At 33.5% G+C, this 24,889-nt stretch overlaps 1 protein-coding gene across 4 annotated transcripts in view; it reads right to left on the bottom strand.

The window, feature by feature from the left end:
- Positions 1–11,842: 11,842 nt before the first annotated feature.
- The window catches only part of LOC108908035 (scavenger receptor class B member 1), a 122,752-nt gene continuing 109,705 nt past the window's right edge, over positions 11,843–24,889 (bottom strand). For all 4 annotated transcript variants that reach the window (XM_018711942.2, XM_018711938.2, XM_018711940.2 and 1 more), the window contains exons 5-11: positions 23,060–23,201; positions 18,946–19,152; positions 18,518–18,744; positions 18,233–18,399; positions 16,788–16,909; positions 16,573–16,698; positions 11,843–13,029 (exon numbers count right to left, since the gene is read on the bottom strand). In XM_018711942.2, the coding sequence (XP_018567458.1) occupies positions 12,787–13,029; positions 16,573–16,698; positions 16,788–16,909; positions 18,233–18,399; positions 18,518–18,744; positions 18,946–19,152; positions 23,060–23,201 (1,234 nt within the window). In that variant the 3' untranslated portion in view covers positions 11,843–12,786. The remainder of the gene's footprint in view (positions 13,030–16,572; positions 16,699–16,787; positions 16,910–18,232; positions 18,400–18,517; positions 18,745–18,945; positions 19,153–23,059; positions 23,202–24,889) is intronic.

The raw sequence follows: 24,889 nt of genomic DNA, 5'->3' as shown, positions 1-24,889 counted from the left end.
CAGGGTGTTAAATTGAATTTGAAAAAATAAATAACATTTTCTTTAATATCTTTCGCCTACTTCGAGCTAATTACGTGAAATTTCGTATCCGGGTGTTTTTTTTTGGATGAGAAATCCCAAGTTATCGACGATTTCGTTGCATCTTCCAGAGGGAGACACAAACGACCATTAAGACGCATTTAAACAGCCAAAACTTTTTTGTGCTAGTGTATCAGTACTTTGGGCTGGAAAAATCTTTTCCTCCAACTTTTCTGCAGTACCTCTAAAGCTAACCGCTTTCAACAAAATGGCATATAAATTTGTAAATGCATAAAAAAAAATTGTTTAAAAGTTATTTTGCTACTAGTATTTTTGTCACAAAATCACTGATTTAATGGTCTATTGATTGGCATATACGTTTGGGTACTAAAAGTTAATTTTCGTGTACCACTACTATCTACGCTTCTGTTTAAAATAATATAGTTGATATTTCCACAAAATATGTTAATATGCGTCATCATGCCGGGATAACGGTTCTTAAGCTTTTAGGTATAATATATTCACTATGTTTTAGACCTCATTTAATATCCTAATACTGTAAAGTTTCTATAGGTATTTAGATTTCCTTTACGGGAAAAACCATTAAAATAGTATTATTATTTTACAATTTAGAATATTGATTTATACAATAAAAATATGTATATCTTGCTAAAAATCCCCATTTCTATAAATACGCCTTTGATGTCACAGATTTTCGAGCAAATATCCCGTTCAAAAAAACAACGTAGTCACCAAACTAGCCCAGCAAGCGGAAGATCCAAGTCCAATGCGCCGTAAAAAGGTATGAAATATTTACTATTATTAACAAAGTATATTTTGGGAATTTGGCCACGTGGCTTTTTGAGAGTAACCTCACGCTCCCAATCATTCTTTAGAATATCCTCAACACTTTTCTGACGTAATTAACTCGTACCTGCGTTTGTACAAGCAAGGTCTGCATTAGAAACACGACATGAATATCATCAATCCGTAGAGAATACAAATGAAGCCTTTGTTTATACGATAACTGTGAATATTTGGTTGTCTTTTCAAGATATCCTTAATGAGTTTTGGTACTGAGTTTCTGTGGTGCCGAGAATAGTACGCGTGATCAGAAAAACCTCCAAATTGATGGTAGAAGAAAAAACTAGAAGACATTTTACCGTTTTAAACAACTTAATCGCATTAAGTAAGCAACAAGAACCTTGGCGTTATACTTTCGCTGCTCTGTTAAGTTCATTTAAGGAAGTAAGTTTAGTTTGAACTGGCAAAAACTGCCGTCCTCTACGAACAAATCAATGTCAACAAAAAAGTTATCAATTTTAAGAAACAACGGAGTCTAATTAGTTTTTTATTTGGTTTAATTATTAAATACTTCCTTATCTGTCTTAAGATATCGTTTAGAGAAAAATAGTAAACAATTCCGCATTGTCGGAGACAGAGAAAGGTACATTGTTAAGCTCAATGAGTCAATGGTAGGTAACTAGATTGTATTTAATACTCCGTAATTTTTTACTACATACTACATTATTTATATCATATTTCCAATACAAGGGTATTACTTCCTCAATAACTATGCAAATAATAATTTGGCACGCGTATTTGCTTATTGCAAATTGAAAAATGACATGAATAACATATAAATCTGGAAGCTTGGTATCTTATTCATTGATAGTCTTTTTGTCAAATATGAATCAAGGGCATTTTAAAACGATCTAAAAACAAACGTAACAAATAAAAATTATAGTCTAACATACCTCACAAATTCACTTGTTTGGGAGTAACACAGTGAATGAATTTACAAGTGATAGAGTGAATCGAATTTTTGCAGGTGGAAGACCTCGTTTTAAGAAAAAAAACATAAATACGTATGTCGTAATTTTTTGTTAGAACTACAATATAATTAAAGTAAATAACTTTAACCTTCCAAAAAAATCTAAAATTGATAAGCTAACGATTTTTTTCCACCAGTAAAAGCCGTCAGATGTCCGAGGCTAGTTTTTTTTTCAAATATACAGGATGTTCCGTTTAAAACTTCCCAACCCAATGCTTCATAAACCAATTAATTCATCTAGATTTTGTATAAAATGTGTAATACACTTATTCGTAAATGATTTAAATTCTAACATTTCCTCTGACAAGTAATCTTCTTGAAAAACTGTTAAAGTCTGAGTAGTTCTGTAAAGGTAAATAATTTACTTAAAAAAACTTCGGGAGGTACATATATACTTCAGGTAGAAGATATAAAGTGAAGTCAAATATGACGAGATTGGAGCTTACTTTATTAGTTCATTTACGTCTGTCCATCTTTTGAAATAATTTTATATATGTACTTCATAGAAAAATAGAAAAGCTTATTAAAAAAATTAAAAACAATTTCCGATCAAAAAGAAAACTGGAAAAGATAATGTATACATATTATCATTTTACTAGGCAAAACTTATACATAAAAAAAATTTAAAGCACCTATTATTTAAAATAATTAATATACAGGATGTCCACAAATTTCACCGACAACGTTTGACTGCGCATTCACGATCTACGAAAAAAAGTTAAACAAAAAAGTTCAAAGTTGTCAAAAATAAAACTAATTGTTATACTGGGTGATTCACAACTCAATGGACATAGAACAGGTGCGTGTAGAGGACACCAAAACAAGTTGATTTTTCATATCAATTTTTTTTTCTCAACCTACGGTTGCGGAGATATTGGTAAAACCAATTTTTGAAACAAATTTTTATCTTCTGTGTAATCATTCACCAACAAACGGCAAACATGCGTTGGTATCTAAATTTTCAAGTTCTTGAGCAGAATTAAATGAAATGTCTCAAGAAGTTGCTGTTTTAAAATTCTGTGAACATTAGTTTTAAATACATTTAATTGTATTAATACACTAGGGACACTTCTTCTTGGCTCATTTTCGATAACATTAAGATTTTCTTCTTCTACTTCATGTGGGAACTGACGAGGACGACTGGCCTTTACAGTATGTCTTTTAAAAGAATCGTAATTTCGTAATCTTCTGTTAATCGAAGCGAACGTAGTATGTTGAGGAGTTCGACGATTCGGGCATATTTCACTGTACAATTGTGCAACAGCTCGATAGATTATCCTGCACCCTCCTAATACTAAATTCATGTCAGCAAGCTCATTGAATGAATATATGTTTAAAAAAAAGATGAATAAAAAACTTCCTCCTAAATAAACTAATGGAACGAATTTAAAAAACTAACAAAATCAATTAATATTAAAATAAAAGTACCATCACAATACGCTGTCACTTAGAGAAAATGACAATAATGACATTACAACAATGAACATTTTGTTTTCATCTCCTACTGAACTCAAAGTTTTAAATCCGTGACACTGCTACGCAAACTGAAACTTACAGACTTGCAAATAATACCATTTTTCTCAAGAATGGTTTTCTGGAGGCTATTTTCTCAAGAGACATTTTTTTTAAATAAAACTACATTTTCAATGTTGCTGCCCGTTTAAAAAAAAAATACGACTACTATAAAAGTTACCGCTAACCGGAGAAAACTATCACCCAGTATATCGATTTGACTAAATCTCTAAGAAATAATACGCCGTAATAGTTCAAACAAGCAAATGTGCCAAATTTTAACGCAAACGGTAAAAGTATTATGAAATTATTAATTAAATTAGTTTTATTTATGACAACTTTGAAGGCCTGTAACTCAAAAACCAAACATTGTTTATTTAACTCTTTTGTTCGTAGATCGAATTTATTTATCGTCGTGAATATGCAGTCAAACGTTGTAGGTGAAATTTGCGGACACCCTGTATATGTCAGGTTCAAGTATCTATGTAACAATACCAATTCTTTTCAAAAATTATTTAAATTAGAAAGGTTACCTACTCAGAAATTAATTGCTCTACACGTCTATAAAAACCCATGCCGTTATATTCAGAAATTAAGTCGCATCTATACACCACACAACATTTTCTTTTCAACTTAGATAGTTGTAGAAAAGTATAGTGTAGTGTTAGCAAAATCCGCAAAAAGAAACCAGAATTGAAGCGAGATAACTCATGGTTCTTGCACCATAACAATGCGCCCACACGCTCACTTTTTGTCATTTCGTCAGTTTTGTGCCAAAAATCAGATTACTGTCCTTCCTCACCCTCCTTACTCGCCAGACCTGGCCCCCGGTGATTTTTTCTTATTTCCGAAATTAGTCAGTGCTGAAAGGTCGCCGTTTCCATACTATTGACAAATTCGTCACAGACTTTAAAGACCATTTCAAATGAAACTATCCAGGACTGTTTCGCGAAATGAAAACACAGCTGGGAAAAGTGTGGGAATAAGGTAGGGGAGTACTCTGAAGGAGACAAGGACCAATAATGTATAAAATAGATAATAAAGTTTAAAAAAAATAAAGTTCAGTTATTTTCTAAACAGATCTCGTATATACGATTATCTTGAAAACGAATTACGTTAATGTGTTCTCTTTTTAGAATGAGGTATTTTGGAATGTCAAAGTTTGACTATAAAAACTTAACTCACTTTGTAAATATAAAGTCTATTAGTGTCAAATCTGGGTGTCTAATTTCTAAATTCAAAAAGATAGCTTCCTCATGTAAAATCTTATATAAAATAGAGTCTATATAACACAATCACTTAGAATTCCAAAAAATAAATATTAAAGTTGGGGGGAATGATGACGTATTACACTGACAAACATAAAATTATGAATCTTCATTAAATCCATACTCGTATACAGGGTGTCTCACGGTGACGGTCCATTAGAATTATTTCAGAGACTACTTCGATTTGAATTTTGAAAATTTGGGATACCGGGTTTTTGGGCATGCCCTTCTCAACTAATCAACTCAAGTAATGACGTCCATGTACCACTTCCGGTTATACCGGAACTCGCCATCAACTTGCTTATTTTAAAAGGAACACCCTATATATTATTGCAATTTTGCATTCTTCGTGTTATTTTAGGTGGACTTTTATGAAGTTTCCCTATTCCTAAAATTAACCGTATTTGAGATATTTAATTCACAAAAAAAACGGAGAGAAACAGTGAGTAGCTTCAAACCATGTGTATTTTATAGTAAGAAAGATAAAGCAACAATATTTATAAGGGCTAGACTAAGCTTCCCATCCAAACTTTCAAAATGGCTTAATTGCATACAGGGTGCTAGAAATTTAATGCCGAGTTTAGTTAACTTCAAACCTTTATAAGTCTGTTTTTTAAATGGAACACCCGGTATGTTTTTTTATATTGTGATACACAATTTTATTCTCTTTCGAACGGTATCAGGGTTCCCTATCTCTTCTAGTTTTTAAGTTATCTACTATTTTTTGTGTAATCTCCTAAAATCAATGTTTAGCAAAACTTCAAAACAAACAACTAAACTGTCAATTTGTTGTTAGTCTCTTGCACAGTTTAATTTAGTGTTTTTGAGAAATGGAAAACAATACATATTCAAATGGTGATATTTTAAATTTATCATTCATTCACGGACGTTGCAATGGGATTATAAGCAGAATATGTACAGTTTTTAATGAGACATATCCAAATTTGCCACCAATAAGCAGAAAAAAGTTAAGAATAATTTTATCAAATCAACTAGAGTATGGTCGAATTTGTGCAGAAATAATATTACCAAAACCAATAACTTCAAAAGAATATAATGTAATAAATGTGCTAGCTTATTTGATATCAATCTATACAAATTTAAGCTACTTTTTGCTCTTCATCCTGGTGACGTGCAACGTGTACAAATTTGTGAAATGATGTTAGTGCGATACCAAGAAGATCCACAATGTTTGTAATATTTTATATGGACAGACGAGTCAAAATTTACGAGAGAAGGTATTTTTAATAGACATAATACTCATTTGTGGTCATCTGAAAATCCTCATGTTATCCGGGAAAGAAAATTTCAAAATAAATTTAGCGTTAATGTTTTTTGTCTAATTAAAGAGAACCAAATTTCTTACCATATCTACGAAGAAAATTTAAATGGCGACAGATATCTCAATATTTTGCAAACGGTTGTGGCAGATTTTCTAGATGATATACCTTTAGACCAACTAAGGAAGTGTTGATATCAATTAGACGGAGCCCCACCTTACTGTCACAATCAAATCGATCAACAGCTGACTGAAATGTTTAAAGATAGATGGATGAGACGCCTAGGACCGTGGAATTGGACAGTAAGGTCTCCCGACCTCACTCCATTAGATTTTTATGTTTGGGGAGTAATAAAGCAAAACGTTTATTTTACACCCGTTGCTTCAAAAGAGGATTTGATTGCTCGAATACGAAGAGCGTTCCATGAATTGCCTGCAGCTGAAATAGCAAAAGCGGTGACTGATGGTGTTATCTCTAGAATCCACAAGTGCTTAGGTGTTAATGGGGGTCATATTGAACACTTATGACTTTTATAAGTCATTTTTTTATCTTAGTGCATTATTATTATCAACATACATAATTCAAATTGTGTATTACTATGTACGTAAGTTGATTTTTTAGAATTCTTCTTAACTTTATTCTGCTCATTGGTGGAAAATTGGGATATGTCTCATTAAAAACTGTAAATGTTCTGCTTAGAATCCCATTGCAACGTCTGTGAATAAATAATAATAAATAACTGGTGACAGTTTAGTTTTGAAGATTTGCTAAAAATTCCACAGCTATCCTCGCAAGAAATTACATGATTTTAGGTGATTACTAGGGTTTGCAATCCCGCAGTCTTTTTTTTCCAGCTGGAAATTTGCGGTAAATTCGCCTTTACAGAGGGATCCCGCTGTAATTCCCGCGAAAGATTTAAAAATATATTTATATATGAAAATAATGCTATTATTGTGTAATGTTGTATTTAATAAAATGAAATATAAATAATTCTTGGTATTTAAAAATCAAACAGATAAGCATTACCTATATACAGGGTGGGCCATTAGTGTGAGTAAGTAAAATAACTCCCTTGTTACTCATAATACAGAAAAAAAGTTTATATAAAAGTTGTACAGAATCAAGAAACCTAAACTACAAAATTAATTTGAAACATTTGAAGAATTTTCTACATAACTTGGCAACCCTTCACTAAAATGTTAAACTGTTTATATTACCATATACAGAATTTTCTCAGAAATCCATATGTTTATAAATATACAGGGTATTTCATTTAAAAAATGTAATATTTGGCGTATCCCGTTTTTACTAATCGCCTTGTTATATTTCAAATTAATTTTGTCCTTTAGGTTTTTTGATTCTGTACCACTTTTATATAAACTTTTTTTCTGTATTATGAATAACAAAGGAATTATTTTACATTCCCACACTAATGGCCACCCTGTATATTAAAAACTATGTTTATTAATTATTACCTAAGAATCGACAGAAATCTACACATCAATAACATATTACTTTTGTTATTTTTACATAGATATTATTATGTCTCTAGTTACTTAACGTACATCTTGCTGTTAAATTACTAAATTCATAAACATCTAGGTTAGGTTAGTAATTTAATCGTAGTAACAATTTCTAAAAAAATATTTGCTACATCTATAATATAGTATAATAAAATTAATATTCAAGAATACAAAACTATTATCTACATATAAAATTTCACTTTGTAAACACTTTTTTTCTCCAAAATAAACAAACGAATCAAGGAATTTCTTTGATTGATGCAGATATCTGCCAATTTTAATCCTTTCCATCGCTCGATTGATCGATGCTATCACAAGGGAACGAGATGCGCATGCAAACCAAACGAAGCGCTCGCGCGCACGTCGCTATACGGACGTGTTCTATTCAAAAATTTCCCGCGCGGAAATTACCGCACAAATGCGGGAATTCCGCAGGTCTCATTGACATGCGGGAATTCGCTGGAATGCTGTAACGCGGAATGCGGGATTGCAAACCCTAGTGATTACACAAAAAATAGTAGGTAACTTAAAAACTAGAAGAGATAGGTATAAGGAACTCTGATACCGTTCGAAAGAGAAAAAAATTATGTATCAGAATATAGAAAAAAACATACAGGGTGTTCGATTTAAAAAAATCTACTTATGAAGGTTTGAAGTTAACTAAACTCGGCATTAAATTTCTAGCACCCTGTATGCAATTAAGCCACTTTGAAAGTATGGATGGGAAGCTTAGGGGTCTAGCTATCCCCTCTATAAATATTGTTGCTTTATCTTTCTTACTATAAAATACACATGGTTTAGAAGGTAGTCACTGTTTCTCTCCATTTTTATGAAGAAAATTAAATATCTCGAAAACGATTAATTTTAGGAATAAGGAAACTTCATAAAAGTCCACCTAAAATAACACGTAGAATCCAAAATTGCAATAATATATAGGGTGTACCATTTAAACTAAGCAAGTTGATGACGACATCCGGTATAACCGCAAGTGATACGTGGACGCCATTATTTTAGTTGAGAAGGGCATGTCCGAAAACCCGGTATCCCAAATTTTCAAAATTCAAATCGAAGTAGTCTGAAATAATTCTAATGGGCCGTCACCGTGAGACACCCTGTATAGATAATGTGTGTTGTACCTATCTAACTACCAAATACTCTTATTAAAGTGATGTGTAATAGTGGATCTTCTAAAAAAATATGGCCTACATCCACAGTAACAGTTGTCTAACCCAACATCAGAACAACAAAGTGACCCCACAAAGAATAGTAAAAGAATATGTTTCCCTTCACTTGCGATCCTCAAACAAATTACCAACAGCTGCCTTCAAATCCACTGGCCCCAGTTCTTTTCAGCATTTCGCAACATTTACTTTTAAATGTTACGATAAATGCACTGATTTTTTCATTTCAAAATACTGTCATTTGCAGGTAATCAAAACCAATGAAACACGAGGTTGCGAAAAAGAATCATAATCTGGTTCGTAACATTCAAAAATTCTTCGTCCTGGTTCCCCACATGGCCTAGAAAAAATTCCATCGCTGCCTCAATGTTAATGTAAATTTCCACTCATCCGAAATTCGTTGCGAAATCGTCGAATTCACTGATTATCCGGGTTATTTAGTAGATTAACTTTTACAAGGCGAAGATGACTCAAGTTTGAAAAGGAATACGGAGTGTTGTAATTCATGTGGACGTTGCAAAAAGTCCCAAATGTTGCGTTGATTGCAACACTGGTTAGTTTCTTTCAAATGCCTTTTAAGTGAGGTGTTTCATCAAGTATTTTTAATGCAACGATTGGGAAATAAAATGTAAAGTTACAACTACGTATTAATTTATAGGTATATTTAATAACATCATGATTAAGAAAAAAATTAAAAATTCTTAGGTTGCAGTATAACGAACGACCTAAATATAAAGTTGTACCCATCCATGAACAGCCCTCGTCTGAAGGAACTACCTGATAAAAATGTTGTAAAAAATCAATGTTAGAAAAAACTATGAAATCGAAGATAGAATAATAGTTCAGTTCAAGATCCTCTCAAGTTTCCCAAACCGGCAACGTTTCTTGCACCATCATTGTAATTGGTGTTGCAGTCTCTATCGATTTTAAAACAAACTAAATATAGTAACCATAGACTTAATAAACTACTGGACTGGACCAACTGTCATTTTGCCAATATAAACGCAATCGCACAATTGTGTGCGAGAGAGATAGAGCTAGTGGGGGCTAATACTTCGTTTACAGAACTTCGACTGTAGCGCGCTACACTTAATTAAACCAATCAGCTAACTATACTCGATTTCTTACCCCTTTTTTCTGTTGGACCGTATTCCCGCTTGAAGTTAAAATGGTTGTAACTACATTTATGTGTGGTGGATACACTTTGTGAAAATATGGTTAAGTTAAAAATTTTTAAAAACTGTTGATTAGATTCATGTTATCTTTTAATTAATAAGACGACTAATTTGTGATCTACAAAGACTTTATAAAAATAATATTGAGACTAGAAAACAAAAAAATTTCAACTGCATTAAAAATGTGTAGATATATATTAATTATATGAGTAAAACTACATTTATGGTATTAAGAATTAGGTACAATACTCAAAGTAACAAAATTACTAAAATGCATATATTTACTGATAATTTTGTCAATATTCTTTGTATTAACTCAAACCGAATTAAAACTCGATTTCTATTCCCTCAACAATAGGTATTTGTACGAGTAATTTTAATTAATTATTATTAATCAATAAGAATGTACGTAGTATACCTATGTAAAAAGGTTTATTATCTTATTGTACTAACTACAGTACAATAGGTACTTGAATTGTTTTAGCTGTAATATTCCAAATAGTTTTTATAATGTCTTCTTTATGTATTTCTCCATTTAATTCGCATATTGTAATCTCGATCAGTTAAAATACTACAAGTTCTTCTGACGTAGTTATTTCAAATAGTTCATATTTTTTTGTTTGCAAAACTGTATAAATTGAAACTATATCCATGCTATTTCATGAAATTTCACGCTTTTTTATGCGCAATCAAGCAGATAGACGTTACAACCAAGCAGTCGGCAAGAATACTCTTTCTATGATTCCTAATAAGATTGCACAGTTTTTGAAACTAGAACATCCTGAAACATATACAGACCATTCATTCCGAAGAACATCGGCAACGTTACTGGCTAATACAGGAGTAGATGTATTAGCAATCAAGAGACATAGTGGGTGGAAATCAGCCACAATTGCAGGAAGTTATGTTGCTGACACTTTAAGTAACAAGAATAAAATAGCCAACAGGATTCTTTACAATGACACTTCAATTCCAGCTTCTAGTAGTACGTCGAATCATGCTGTGTTAATGGATCATTTTGAGAAAAATGTAACAATTAGTAAACGCGAGAGGAATAATTATCCAGATTTTACAAATGTTACTAAATGTAGTAACTGTACAATGACTATAAATATTCATTCATATTAATTAATAAAATGTTCGTCAAATATTTCTATTTATTTGTGCATAAAATATATTTTTATTGTTTAAATTAAAATAATAAATAATAGGGCATTTTATTATATTTGTAATCGGATCGAAGGCTTGTTTACGATACGAGAGTTTTTAGGACGTAGAATAATTTAGGCGACGGTCGGAATTATGTTTCTGCGCATATGAAGGTCAAAGCTCATAAGATTTTGAAACACCTCTACCTCCCGTTGTCCACGGCAACTTCCAGCTCTACGGTAAAATCCACTTACCTCTTTAAAAACAATGTATTAATAGTCTATTTACTATAGTGGGAGCAGATAAATAATATAATCTAATTAGTTATCATCAGAGACAGCTCTACTTGGTCATTATTTTCAGAAAAATGCGAAAACTTTAAACATATTGATACTAACCTCTTTCCTACCTATGAAATTGAATTTTTTCTACACTTAAACGTTTCTTTATGCAATTGTTGACTGAACACGATTGAGCCATATTTAGTTTTCACAAATATTTCACATACACTAAATCACATACAAAAATTTAAGAACTTTTACATTACTTTTACTCCAAGGTTTGTTTATGGTTTTTTGTACCGATATACCAGTGTACCATTATTTGTTTCACCGGTATTTGCCTGCACTAGCTTCACCTGCCTTGCACACAGCAACGCGATTGATCTCTCTTTCTAGGGCCAGTCCATAGTTTACTAGGTCTAAGGTAGTAACCTTGAAATGTATGCAGCACGATATACATCTACGTGTAACAAGTTTAAGTACACAGTAGGAAATGTAATACTCTAATATGATTATTGTAATTACAGTTTATTGTGTGGTCTTAAACATTAAATGTTAAAGAAAGTACTGCGTAAAAAGTTATGAAAAACATATACAAGTAGGTAAAAGGAAACAAATGCAAAATAATATAAAACTTTATTGTCTAAACATATAATACAACCAATACAAAATATTAAGTATATAAAAACTTGGCCTAAGGAAACAATGTACAAAAAATTACAAAAAGGGCACCTACGCCATTTTAACAAGCCTAAAAATGTCATTAATAATTTGACACGGTCAAATTTGAAACATTCCCGAAATATCCAAGAAATTCATAGCCTTAACGTCATTAAATCGACACAACAATTCCTAAAAATTAACTATAACCGACATGACTCCATGTCGCCACACATAACCTCAAACATTTCGACAGGCAAACGTCTTCTGACAGTTGACAGTCGAATATTCGAGGTTACGTTCCTTTCACCGAATTCATTCGACTCATAAAAGCAAGGCCGAAAGTCTTATTTTATTTTACGTATTGCAAATATCCGGACCTTCTAATTATTTGTACTTATATACATTCACACAGCACCTCATGTTCCGAACAACACCTAAATAACGTCTAATTAGTTAGTTAAAAATCTATACATGAGCAAATTATCTTCTTAATAGTCTAAGTGTAGGGAATTCAAGGATGATCTTTACAGTTGACAACAGTTCACATCTGATGCGAAATATCCTGAAGGGAAACAGTTGGGGTTTCTACAAATGCCAATCATAAAGATGAAGACCCTGTATATATTTGGTTTAAGGATAACAGGGGAAGGATAAGAAGTACATAGAACGGGCGATAATTTTGGATGGGTAAGAATTTAGCAATAAATTAATTTTAATTTAGTAGACTGGCGCGAAATTTGAAAAACTAACCTAAACGAGTCTACCAACCCACGGAATAAGTCGCTCCCCTAACTTGTATTTCGTTGTTTTATTATACACATGTACATTTATATCAAAAATATGTCCATCAAATTTTGCGTTTTGAAAACCCGAAAAGAATTTCTACAAGGAAAACCGAACGCTCAGTATTTGGGCACGTTGCTCATGGGGACGTCTTTCGTTTTGTTGGTTTGACTGATGTGGCCAGGCGCGAGGTGCAGCGAGCTGAGTCTGTTGGCCCCCCTGACGAGTCGCCATATGGCTATGACCAGGAGCACGGCGCCCAACCCGAAGAGGATGCCGGCTATGGTCGCCCTCGCGATCGGCGGAACTGTGGTCGCCAGGCCCATCAAGTTGGTCATTTCCGCTGGTAGAGATTCCAGACCCTACAAAAAAGGATAAATGTACTCTGGAACATTGAAAACCTAGGGGCGGATGTCCAAAATTACTATAAAATTTGAAATGGTAAATGTTTCATTAGCACTGGCAGAATTATATCGATTTTTTTGTAAATGTCACTTCGACGACTGCCATAATTGAACCAATGCATTATTATTAAAAATTCTTAAACAATCATTAGTAGGCAAAAGATAATGTAAATAAACGGCTGTAGTTGAAGTTAACATCGTTGGTCTTAAAAATGTAAATTAAAATATCGTTGTCCGGCTTTGTGGTGGCACTAAACAATCTAATACGAAGATCATCCAAAGTATTCAGTCAAGAATGAACCTCAATGCACCGTAGTATATCAATAATAAAACATCCCATAAGGATTTAGCTATATCGTTGGAAGACGATATCTGTAGAATCACCAGAAAATATACAGACGCACCATCAAAACGAAAATTCCAGACAGATGAATTGTTCCTCCCAAATTGCAAGAAGATTAAAGCTGGCTAATAATACTTTGGATAAAGAAAGTTCTGTTCAGTCGATAGGTATTAATACCTTTGGGAAAACACCAAGGGAAACTGCTGATCCTTGGGTTGCTCATTATACAAGACGGTCAAGAGAGGAAATATTAAAGAGGCATGGTGTCATCGACAGTACAGTGGTAGAATCTTACGCAGAATAATCAGTTGAATACAAAATTAGGATATCAAATCAAATTTTGCGTACAGAAATACTCAAGGATGCAAACACAATGTCATTTCCGCCACCATAGTAGTCTACTACATCGAGATATGAGTCGAATTGAATTTTTGAATTGTGTTTAAAATAAATAATGATAATACGATATACAGGGTGTAACTAAATAAGTGTAAAACATTTAAGGGGGTGATTCTTCATCGAAAAAAAGATAGGATCTTTCATATAAAGAAACTTCATTGGAGCATCCCTTGTTAAGATACAGCCCCTTAAAGGGGGTACATAAAATTTGTTTAACAATTTTTTTCACAAGCACTAAACAAGTTACAATATTGAAATTAACCTGACATTTTCTACTACCAAAAAGACACTTAGCCAGTAATTTATTTGGTTTACCCCATGGTAGTAAGGGGTGGAAAACGCAACCCCTAAAATTTATTTCCAACGTAATTTTTTGTCTTATTATTTTTTTACCATTTAAAAAATTATTTCCGATAGCCTGTTTCATTCTAAAAAAAAATGTCTCTTGAATTTTTTGCCCAAATTAAACCAGTTCGCAGTAAAAAATTATTTTACGAACAACTACAGAGATACATCGTCATAAATGCGGACTGGATTTACTGTTATTTTGTAGTTACTACCTGCATTAAATGATTAAAGGGGAATAATCAAAACTAATTTAATAATAACAAAACATACAACATGTAGAAATCATAGTAAATGTTCAATATGTCTACCTTCAGACATTACGCATGCGTCTAGACGTCGGCGCATTGAGCCACGTATTCGCTCAAATATTCCTGGAGTCTCTCTAATTACCCTGCACGCATCGATAATGCGGTTTCTTAAGTCCTCTACATCGCGAACAGGAGTACGATAAACCAAATGCTGCAAATGGCCCCAAGTAGACAAATCCAGAGGATTGAGATCCGGGGATCGAGCGGGCCAATTCTGTGGTCCTCCTCGACCTATCCACTGATTTGCATATGTTTCAGTTAAATGCTGACGTGCTACTTGACTAAAATGGGCGGGAGCCCCATCATGCATAAAAACCATATCCCTTCTGACGCCCAAAGGAACTTCCTCCAGCAGTACGGGGGGATGCACTTTTCTTAAAAATTGAACGTATGCCTCACCATTTAATCGAGGAGGTAGAAAATGAGGCCCAATTAAATAATCCCCAATAACTCCGACCCACACCTTAAGAGAAAACTGTTCTTGATGGTTAGTTTCGACAATAGCGTGATGGTTTTCATCAGCCCATATGTGGTAATTATGAAAATTAATAATCTTGTCCCGAGAAAAACTACATTCGTCTGTGAATTCGATCGTCTTCAGAAAGTCACGATTTCTTCTAATCATTTCCAGCATCCAATTGCAAAATTCAAGACGGTTCGGAAAGTCTCGCGGTAACAGTGCCTGTACTCGTTGCAGATGGTAAGGGTATAAGAGATGTTCCTTTAAAATTCGAAATACCGTCATATGATCAACATTTAGCTGGAAAGCAATCTTTCTAGTACTGGTAGTAGGTTGTTCTTCTATCAAATTAAGTACTGCTGCCTCAAGCTGTGGTGTTCTTACTTCTCGATGGCGACCACAATCCTGCGTTCTTTTGTTGAATGAACCATATTCACGTAATCGTTGATGAAGTCAGACAAATATTCTATGTGAAGGATGCTGCCGTTGAGGATACATTTCAGCATATCTTGTAGAAGCTTCTAACCCATTCCCCTGCGACAGACCGTAAACGTAATGCATATCAGCCATTTCCTCATTTGTGTATGCCATTTTAATAACAAGTGAATTATTAAAGTAACAAATTAAGAACAGAACAATACACAATTAGTATTACTTCAATTTCAAAAATTTACAAACTGACAGCTTGATTCCAATTTAATTGTCAGTATCGCTAATGGCGGCCTACTAGATAAATTAGTTTCGTATTTTCGTTTTATGGCGATATGTATCTTGTTCGTAAAATAATTTTTTGCTGCGAACTGGTTTAATTTGGGCAAAAAATTCAAGAGACATTTTTTTTTAGAATGAAACAGGCTATCGGAAATAAATTTTTAAATGGTAAAAAAATAATAAGACAAAAAATTACGTTGGAAATAAATTTTAGGGGTTGCGTTTTCCACCCCTTACAACCATGGGGTAAACCAAATAAATTACTGGCTAAGTGTCTTTTTGGTAGTAGAAAATGTCAGGTTAATTTCAATATTGTAACTTGTTTAGTGCTTGTGAAAAAAATTGTTAAACAAATTTTATGTACCCCCTTTAAGGGGCTGTATCTTAACAAGGGATGCTCCAATGAAGTTTCTTTATATGAAAGATCCTATCTTTTTTTCGATGAGGAATCACCCCCTTAAATGTTTTACACTTATTTAGTTACACCCTGTATAGAAATTATGGTACTATAATAGAAATTGAAATAATAACAAAGGACAACAAAAAAAAAATTGAAAATTAAATAAATTAAAATGCCTAAAAAATATACAAAAAAACGAAACTATATCTGTTGTTCTCACTTCAACTGACCTATATGAAAGTTTTCCTCAATTTCTTGGAAGCGAAAATCTTGAAGCAAATCTTTTGAATTTATTGTCTTAGAATGCGAAAGACCTTTGGTTTCACATTATTTTTAGATTAAGTGTATTTCAAAACATAAATCTTATTCGAGATGCCTCAAGGATCTATTCTCGGCCCCTTTTCATAAAAGAAATATTACATTTCACGTCTTTCAAAGCACATAGTTCTCAGGAGACCAGGGGTTCCGCAAGGTACCACTTTGGGCCCCTTGAAACTTCCAACTTATACAAGCATACGTTTGATTTACTCACCTCCTCGAACCAAATGATGGGGAAAATGATATCCGGGAAGGTGGCCACCTGCTTGATGTCGATCACCTGCGAGACAGCAAGGTTGACTTGGACTCTGGCCTTGGCGGACATCGCGGTACCCATAATCTGGAATAGGAATAACGTAAACTCTAATAAAATCACTGGGACGCATACGAAACCTTGTTTGTGCTTAAAAACGACTATTTGATACTTACAGGCTGGACGTCGATGTAGAAGTTGTGCTTTTCTGGATCTGGAGGGGAAATGCCCTCGAAGGCGGTCCTATAACTGTCGTTTGCGAGGTAGAAGTGAGGGAAGGACAGAAGAATCGGCGAGTCTGAAACAAGAGAACCCCGTCAAACAACTGTTTTTTCAAAAAAAAACATTGTTTTCTAATATAATATCCAACGGGACAATATCTCAATGACAGGATATGGTGAAAACAGGAAAGTAATACCTAAATAACAAAAGCAGACTTGGTTATTAAACAAATATGTTCATCAAACGATTATTTAACATCAAACGTTACACCAGTCAGTAAATTGCGTAACTGTATTTAAGAAAGATTAACCAATTTTGTAATCAAAATTTGGAGTCAACTATAAGATATAATTTTACATTTAACTACATTATTATTTGAACACCAACTATCCAACTTGTCAGGATTATTAGTAGTTTTGTGGAATCCATTGAAGATTTAACTACCAAAACAACATAAACTCGTCCGCATACAGTATGTAATTGACACCAAAACATTGTGTGAAATCATTAATGAAAATAACAAACAACGGTGGCCCCATAATTGATCCTTGGGAGACCTCTGAATATCGATGTAAGTTATCTGTTTGGAAGCCACAGTTCTGGTATCTGTTATGAAATAAGAATGAAACAAAGACATAATGGGATATGATTTCAACATAAATAATAAATTATAATCAATTGAATGCTTTAATAAAAAATTGTATACACATTAATCCGATTTCCCATACCCAAAGCTTCAGCAATAAATTGGGTTTTCTCAACAAGATTTGAGGTAGTAGAATAACATTCATCTGTGTTGGTACGGAGATATCACTTTTTCAACATTAAAATACAATCCACCTTGTAAAATTATTTGAAGAATTTTAGAAAAGGTGCTTGTAACGGTTACAGACAGGTAGTTAATTATGTCGTCCTTAGTATCTTTTTTATAAACGGGACATATTTGTGGCACTTTCCATAAACAAGGATTTTCCTCGAATTATAGAATTAATTTGCTTTACAATCTGTCATTAAAAATGCTGGAATAAAATCATAAAAATCAAGATGATTAGAGTCAACACAGAACAAAGTGAAGTGGGTGTATTACTATTTTGATTGTAGATAAAAATGATTCGGGAAAATAATTTGTAAAAGCATTTACAATATCAGAGGGATTATTTATCTGTAAATCAATGGAATACAGGTAGAATCTAGGAAAAATTTGATTTTGAAGATTTTAACACCAAAATAATATAGGATTTGACTTGATACGACTATAAATGTAGGATGATGATCACTCTCTTTCGAAAGAGAGAAAATCTCTTCTAGAAATGACACATGATCTCCAAAATTCCTACAAATAAAATCAGGAATACTATAACTTTTACTTAAAACCTGATTCTATAACGTTGATTCTTACCGTATTGGCATAGAGAAACGTTGAAGAATCCAGAGGGAGCACACGGAGGTCCCTGCGGGCAGAAACAGGCGTTGTCTGGATTCTCTTCCACGCTCCCGAAGACGTTTTTGGGAGGTGTAAATCTGTAGGCTGGAATATCGCTGCTGGCAACCACTTCCTTGTCAAAACTTGAAAGAAAAACAAATTCATAACGTTAAAAACCCATTTGGTAACGCATATTTCATTAATCTAATTCCGGGTTGCCGTATAGGGGTTCCCTGGGGCACACCATTCTGAAACACTTACACTAGAGGCAATCTCCTGCAGAGATCCTTGTCGAATATGTGGATGGTCGTGTTTTTGGTCATGTGGGGAGGGAAAATGGAACCGTCAGATCCCTCCACGCTGTTGCACTGGTCAGTGGTGTAGTGGGACAGATTCGATTTCCCGTTCCACTTGTCTATGAGACCGTATTTGGTGATGTCGCTGGCGCCGGTGAAGACAGTCAGCCTGTCCTGGGAGGTGCCGTTTTTCTAAAAATTATAAAAAAAGATGAAAAAAATATGTTTGCTTATAATAGTTTTAAACAATTTAGAAAAATTACAGACCGACACAGTGGATTTAACAAAAAAGGTTGTAGAGTAATGCGCAAAGTCATTAACAATATTCCGCGGATCCTTTAACAAAAAGAGAAGACTTCCTTCGTCATCATCACCACTTTTAGTGATACTTACGTTATACATGAGTCCGAATTCCTCGTAAGGCAGCTTCTGCTCCTTGGGCACGACATCCTTGGCGAGCTTCAGCAGGGGGTCCTCGTAACCCCAGAGCAACTGTCCTACGGAGACCTCCACGAAGGGCTTGATCTTCAGGATGTCCATGATGCTCGCCATGGCCAGCCTGAGGAACCTGGCTGCATGTTTGGACTGCGACGTAGCGCTCTAGATGGTAAAATAGTAAAATGTTTGTTTAAAAAATTACAGCGCATCACTGGGGGTTCCGTTTGAAACTCTCCAGCTCGCGAAACACTTTACGTATTCCAACGAAGTAAATACTTCTTCTACTCTACTTCTACTCTACTACTACTACTACCTCTACCTCTACCTACTCTCTACCTCTACCTACCTACTACCTACCTACTCTACCTCTACTCTACTACCTCTACTCTACTCTACTTCTTCTACTTCTAATTCTTGACAAACATGTGATGGCAAAACTATTGGTCGAAAAGTGTCGGCGATTATTGTCTGGTCCGTTTCGACCAATAGTTTTACAGCTACGTGTTTATCACGCGTATGTCATATTTCATTATTGTTTACTTCGTTGGAATATGTAAAGTGAACGAAGAATAGGTTCCATGAAATGTAATAATATAGTGCTGCTGATTTATGTGGCGCTGCAATATCTATCGAGGATCGAAGCTTTATACAGTGGTCCACTCGAGAATAATTAAATTTTAAGCAATTTTTGAAATATAAATCTTTTTCGGAAAATTTCTAGTTTTTGAAACATTTGTACATAAAATAAAAATTAAGGTAACTTCCAAAGGACAAACAATAGAAAGCTTTCACGCAGCCAACTTGATGACCAACATTACGAAAATTAACTACCAGAAACGATATCAGTGAACATCAATATGTATTATTACGCACAAGTACCGGTGAAATTTCCCCACACTTTCACTTTTGGCAATAGCCTTTATGTAATCGGTATCAGTTTGATAAGTGGTATGCCTCACATCGCGTACGTAACTGGTTTCTTGGAGAAATTCGCACCGCAATAAATTTTGCAACCTCCGCGACAATTATATTATCATTTCATACTTCGCGGAACAATCACAAATGCAAAGGTCTGTGCCTGTTCAGTCGAAACGTCGAGAGATACAGTTTGAATTGGAAAATATGTAACCTCGCGAATCAATGAAATAAAATTAATCCAAAATTAGAAAATTTGAAAATTATTCTGTGCCAAGGATCCATCCCCGGTCTTAAACTAGAATTCCCAATTCGAAAAATTGCATACATAGGGTGTCACGTTTTTACTTAAAAAATTTGGATAGGAGGGAGTGAATTTCTCTTGAAAAAATAGTGGGGAGTAGCTCCGAGATAAAGGGTGTTGTAATTGCTACTTTCAAGATAATTTTTCTTATTATCCTTTAAATCGAGTAAATATAATGATTTCAAAACGTGTAAGGGTAGTTTGAGCGAAATACATAGGGTGCCACGTTTTTACTTAAAAAACGTCGAGGGGAGGGAGTGAATTTCTCTTGAAAAAATAGTGGGGAGTAGCTCCGAGATAAAGGGTGTTGTAATTGCTACTTTCAAGATAATTTTTTTTATTATCTTTTAAATAGAGTAAATATAATGATTTCAAAACGTGTAAGGGTAGTTTGAGCGATATAATTCAAGAAAAAATATGTTGAAAGTCAAGATTTATTGAATATCTTAATGGATTTGCAAACCCCATACAAAAAAAGTATTTTATTTGAAAATCGGTGAGATTTGTTCACAGAAAAAGGCAGCATTACATAAACAATACATTGTGGTTAAAACTGCCATATTTATTACTGCCGGAAATTTCTGGCAAAGCATGTTTTAAAAAAATTAGATACAGAACACCATTTAAATGTGGCGGCAGCTCAACAGGCCTAATAAACGATCACCAATAGTTCCAACCCAAACAACATTGAATATACAGGGTGTCTCAGGTTTAAATAGCAGGACTTCAGAAGGCTTTAGGAGACCTCATTTTAAGACTAGAAGTTCCTATATATATGGGTCTTAAAACGCTTCGTTTCTGAGATACAGGGCATTGAATTTTATTTTTGTTTTATTTATTTATTTTTTAACTAAACAACCGCTGACAAAAAAATCATCATGTTGCGGCGAAAGACTATCTCATATTAATTCCAGTGGTGGAGATAGAGGGGTACCTATTAATATTTTTATATAAAAAAAGTATAGCCGAATTGAAATTTTGCAAATGTTCTCGAAACATATGAAAGAGCATGTAATTTTACCCAGAAAAGGGTAAAGGGTCTTGTCCGAAGTCGGTAGGACGTGGCGTTTTCAAGAAAAAACGAAAATACTGTTTAGAAGTCAAATCATAATTTTTAAACATTTTGTTACAACTAAATTAAATAGTTAAAAAATTTGGTTAAAACTGTTTGTAATTAATAAAATGGGAATAAATAAAAAAATAAATAACGAAAATCATATTAAATCAAAGTAAATGTTCGAAATTTAAACCATTTTCTTCGATACATAACTGACACTGACGCTGGATAGAACGTCTCATTTGAATTCAGTTATTGTCTGTGATTTTTTTTTAATAGGGTACACACACACAATTAGAAACTGTAATAAGCGCAAATGTTAATATTAGAATGGCATTTCAAGTGTGATTTGACATCTAAACAGTATTTTCAGTTTTTCTTGAAAACGCCACGTCCTATCGACTTCGGACAAGAGGGCCTTTTCTGGGTAAAATTGCATGCTCTTTCATATTTTTCGAAAACATTTGCAAAATTTCAATTTGGCTATAATTTTTTTTATAAAAATATTAATGGACACCCCTGTATCTTCACCACTGGAATTAAGATGCGATGAATTTCTTTGTCAAATTATTTGCACTCCAATACTAAGTCATTCGCCGCAACATGACGATTTTTTTTGTCAGCGGTTATTTAGTTAAAAAATAAATAAATAAAACAAAAATAAAATTCAACGCCCTGTATCTCAGAAACGAAGCATTTTAAGACCCATAAATATATAAACTTTTAGTCTTAAAATGAGGTCTTCTAAAGCCTCCTGAAGTCCTGCTATTTAAACCTGAGACACCCTGTATATCATGGCAAAATTTAATAAAATTGTTGTCTTGTAACAATTAAAATTTGGGTTGTGAAATTATACTGAATCCGTTGTAATATACTTTCTCATGTTAATATTTATAATTTACGGTTTTCTGTGAAAAAATCGTACATCCTATCGCTTTTTAACTATACTCTGCGGTCGAAATTATAAAGAGTGACTAAGACATAATATAAAAACACTATTACCATAATGCGTATAAAATATAAAATGATTTTTATACGGTTCAATATTATTTATCTTTGTGCCGCTCGCTACGCACATCGATAGAATCTATAATCGTCTAGAGACCGAGTTACACTGAACATCGATCTATATTCTATCTCTGTCTTTTGCACTTGGTAGGGAATAGGGAAATGCTTTTTTAGTGGGTGTAAACGGACTTGATTTAACCCGTCCTGAGAAACGTCATAGCATAAGCGTAGACGAGGGGTCTAATTCCATGGCTATAATAAATTTATAAATTAAAAAAACACAATTGGGACGTTTTAAAATGATGTAATAATTAAAATGGATCAAAGTGCCTGTTATAGCAAACCGTAAAAAATATTAGATGTTATGTTTTATTATCTTTTTTCATTATTTTCTATATCTTGTTGCCTTTTACGCAGACACGCCAATGGATTTTCGTTCCCGGTACGCTTCATCCCCCTTACTAGTCCAAAAGCTAGCGATGAATCACTCTCTATAATTTCGACCGTGGAGTATAGTAGAGTAAATGTTGACATTTAACATATTTGTTCTAAAACTTTACCCCTCAAAACAAAGAAATTTATGAAGGAAAGTTAACTACCAAATAAAAATATGAACTATGAAAAATATGAAAAACTTGAAGCAGAAATGGTGCAATAGCACGAAAATTAAAGTCAGCGTCCAGAAGACGTTTTGCGTAAGAGAACTGGTTTAAGGATGTTTTGAGATTTCAATTCACATTTATTTTAACCGTTTCGATATAATACGCCCTAATCAGAACACTTACCAGCATAGGAATGTTAGGAACAACCACAACGTCATCTTCAGATCCCGCGGACTGAGATTCGTCAAAATAGTATATCTTCTCTTGGTTGAAGGATAAGGTACCATTTTCGTGGAAAGTTATGTTTTTCTTCTCCCATTTTTCACTAAAAAATAGATAGTATCATGACAAAATTTATCAAATCTTAGTGGATTGATTAAAAACAGTTTCCGCCAATCAGAAGAAATCGCATTTGCTTCGAAACAACGAATTTCGAACCTTATGTCCAATCGAATCAGAGTTTGAACGTAAAAAAATATGAGAAGTCATTTTATTGCACTTTATCAAAAAACCAACTCCAAAGAAGTAACTCTAAATTGGCAAATTGCAAATAAATAAATGGTAAAATTACGTGTTTTTTTTTTTCACTGGCCATGAAAATCTAGACGACCTATCGGAAAATTTGTGATTTTATGTTGAAGGCAATTAAATTACCTACAATTTAAGGTACCCCTAAAGTCATATTTCACCAATTTATTAACTGTAAAAGGAAAAGTTGGAATTAAGTTGCTCTTTACAACTTACAAAGTAGGATGTGCAAAACAGCGTTATAAATAAATTGTCAGGCAGAGGCCGCTCGGGAATTCGCTCTTTTTGCATTAAATAGAGCAACTTAATTTGAACTTTTTCATATTTTTCTTTTTCGATACGTTTCTTTGGATCAATTAGAACCTAAATCTATAATATTAACTTCTAATATTAACGTTTAATAAATTAAACAATTAGTTTTACAATAATGCTCAATTTTCGAAAACGGATTTTTCCGCGTTCGACCTTTATTTTACAGTTAACGAATTGGTGAAATATGACTGTAGGTAGCTTAAATTGTATGTAATTGTATTACCTACAACACAAAAAACGAATTTTCCGATAGGTCGTCTAGATTTTAATAGGCAGTAAAAAAGTGAAACAATACGTAATTTTGCCATTTATCTGCAACTTGCCAATTTAGCTTCTTCCGAGTTACTTTTTTTATTTATCATTACACATTCCCTCACCATCATAAAATGCAATTAACTACTAATTACTAATATTTTTTGTAAGTTTTCAAGGCTCATGATCTAATTCGACTAAACTATATATCGGAATGTGCATACTCCTGACTGTTAAAAACTGCTTTGGATTACTCTAGGAACAAAGCTATTATTACTTGGTGTTGATTCCGCAGAAACAGGTTCTTATTGTAATTAAAAAATATAACACTTTCTTTTGAGCAAGAGAACGATACTTTCTGCAGTGACAAGGGCAATAAAAACTTAAATTGCGGCATTTCTTCCGGGTCGCACACGTGTGACGATCATTAGCGTGCTATTTTTATCTTACTGATGAATTAATAAACCTTTACTGCCACGATGGCGGTGTAATAAAATTAATAGTGCACATTAACTACCGATGGGTCTCGATAGTATCATTATGGCAGTCAAAGGTCATTTTCTCGGACAACAATGGGTGAAAGCACTGTTGCTAGGTGTACGATGAAAGTAGTGTATTAAAATCGCGATGTACGAGGTACAGTCATTAGATAACAGGAATTGTATAATAAATTCTAATAAGAGCGCATACAGTAGTTGTAGTTGATCATTCTTTCAAGCCATATGTCAATATATTTCCAAGAAAAGGATGAGACTATGACTAATTCTCGATAAAGTTCATTCAAAGAGAATATTGCTACAAACACACAAATGTCACTCGCTTCACTGTAAATAAATCGGTCTAAGCAAAAAGCTTTTTAGGACAGGAAAAAGAGCTGGGAAATGACCATTTCGCGACTTTTAGTTTCAGCAAGCTGAATTT

This window comes from Anoplophora glabripennis, unplaced genomic scaffold, assembly GCF_000390285.2.
Source record: "Anoplophora glabripennis isolate ALB-LARVAE unplaced genomic scaffold, Agla_2.0 scaffold225, whole genome shotgun sequence".
Classification (NCBI taxonomy): domain Eukaryota; kingdom Metazoa; phylum Arthropoda; class Insecta; order Coleoptera; family Cerambycidae; genus Anoplophora; species Anoplophora glabripennis.
The sequence above is the reverse complement of the archived record's forward strand: the minus strand, read 5'-3'. Positions and strand labels throughout refer to the sequence as shown.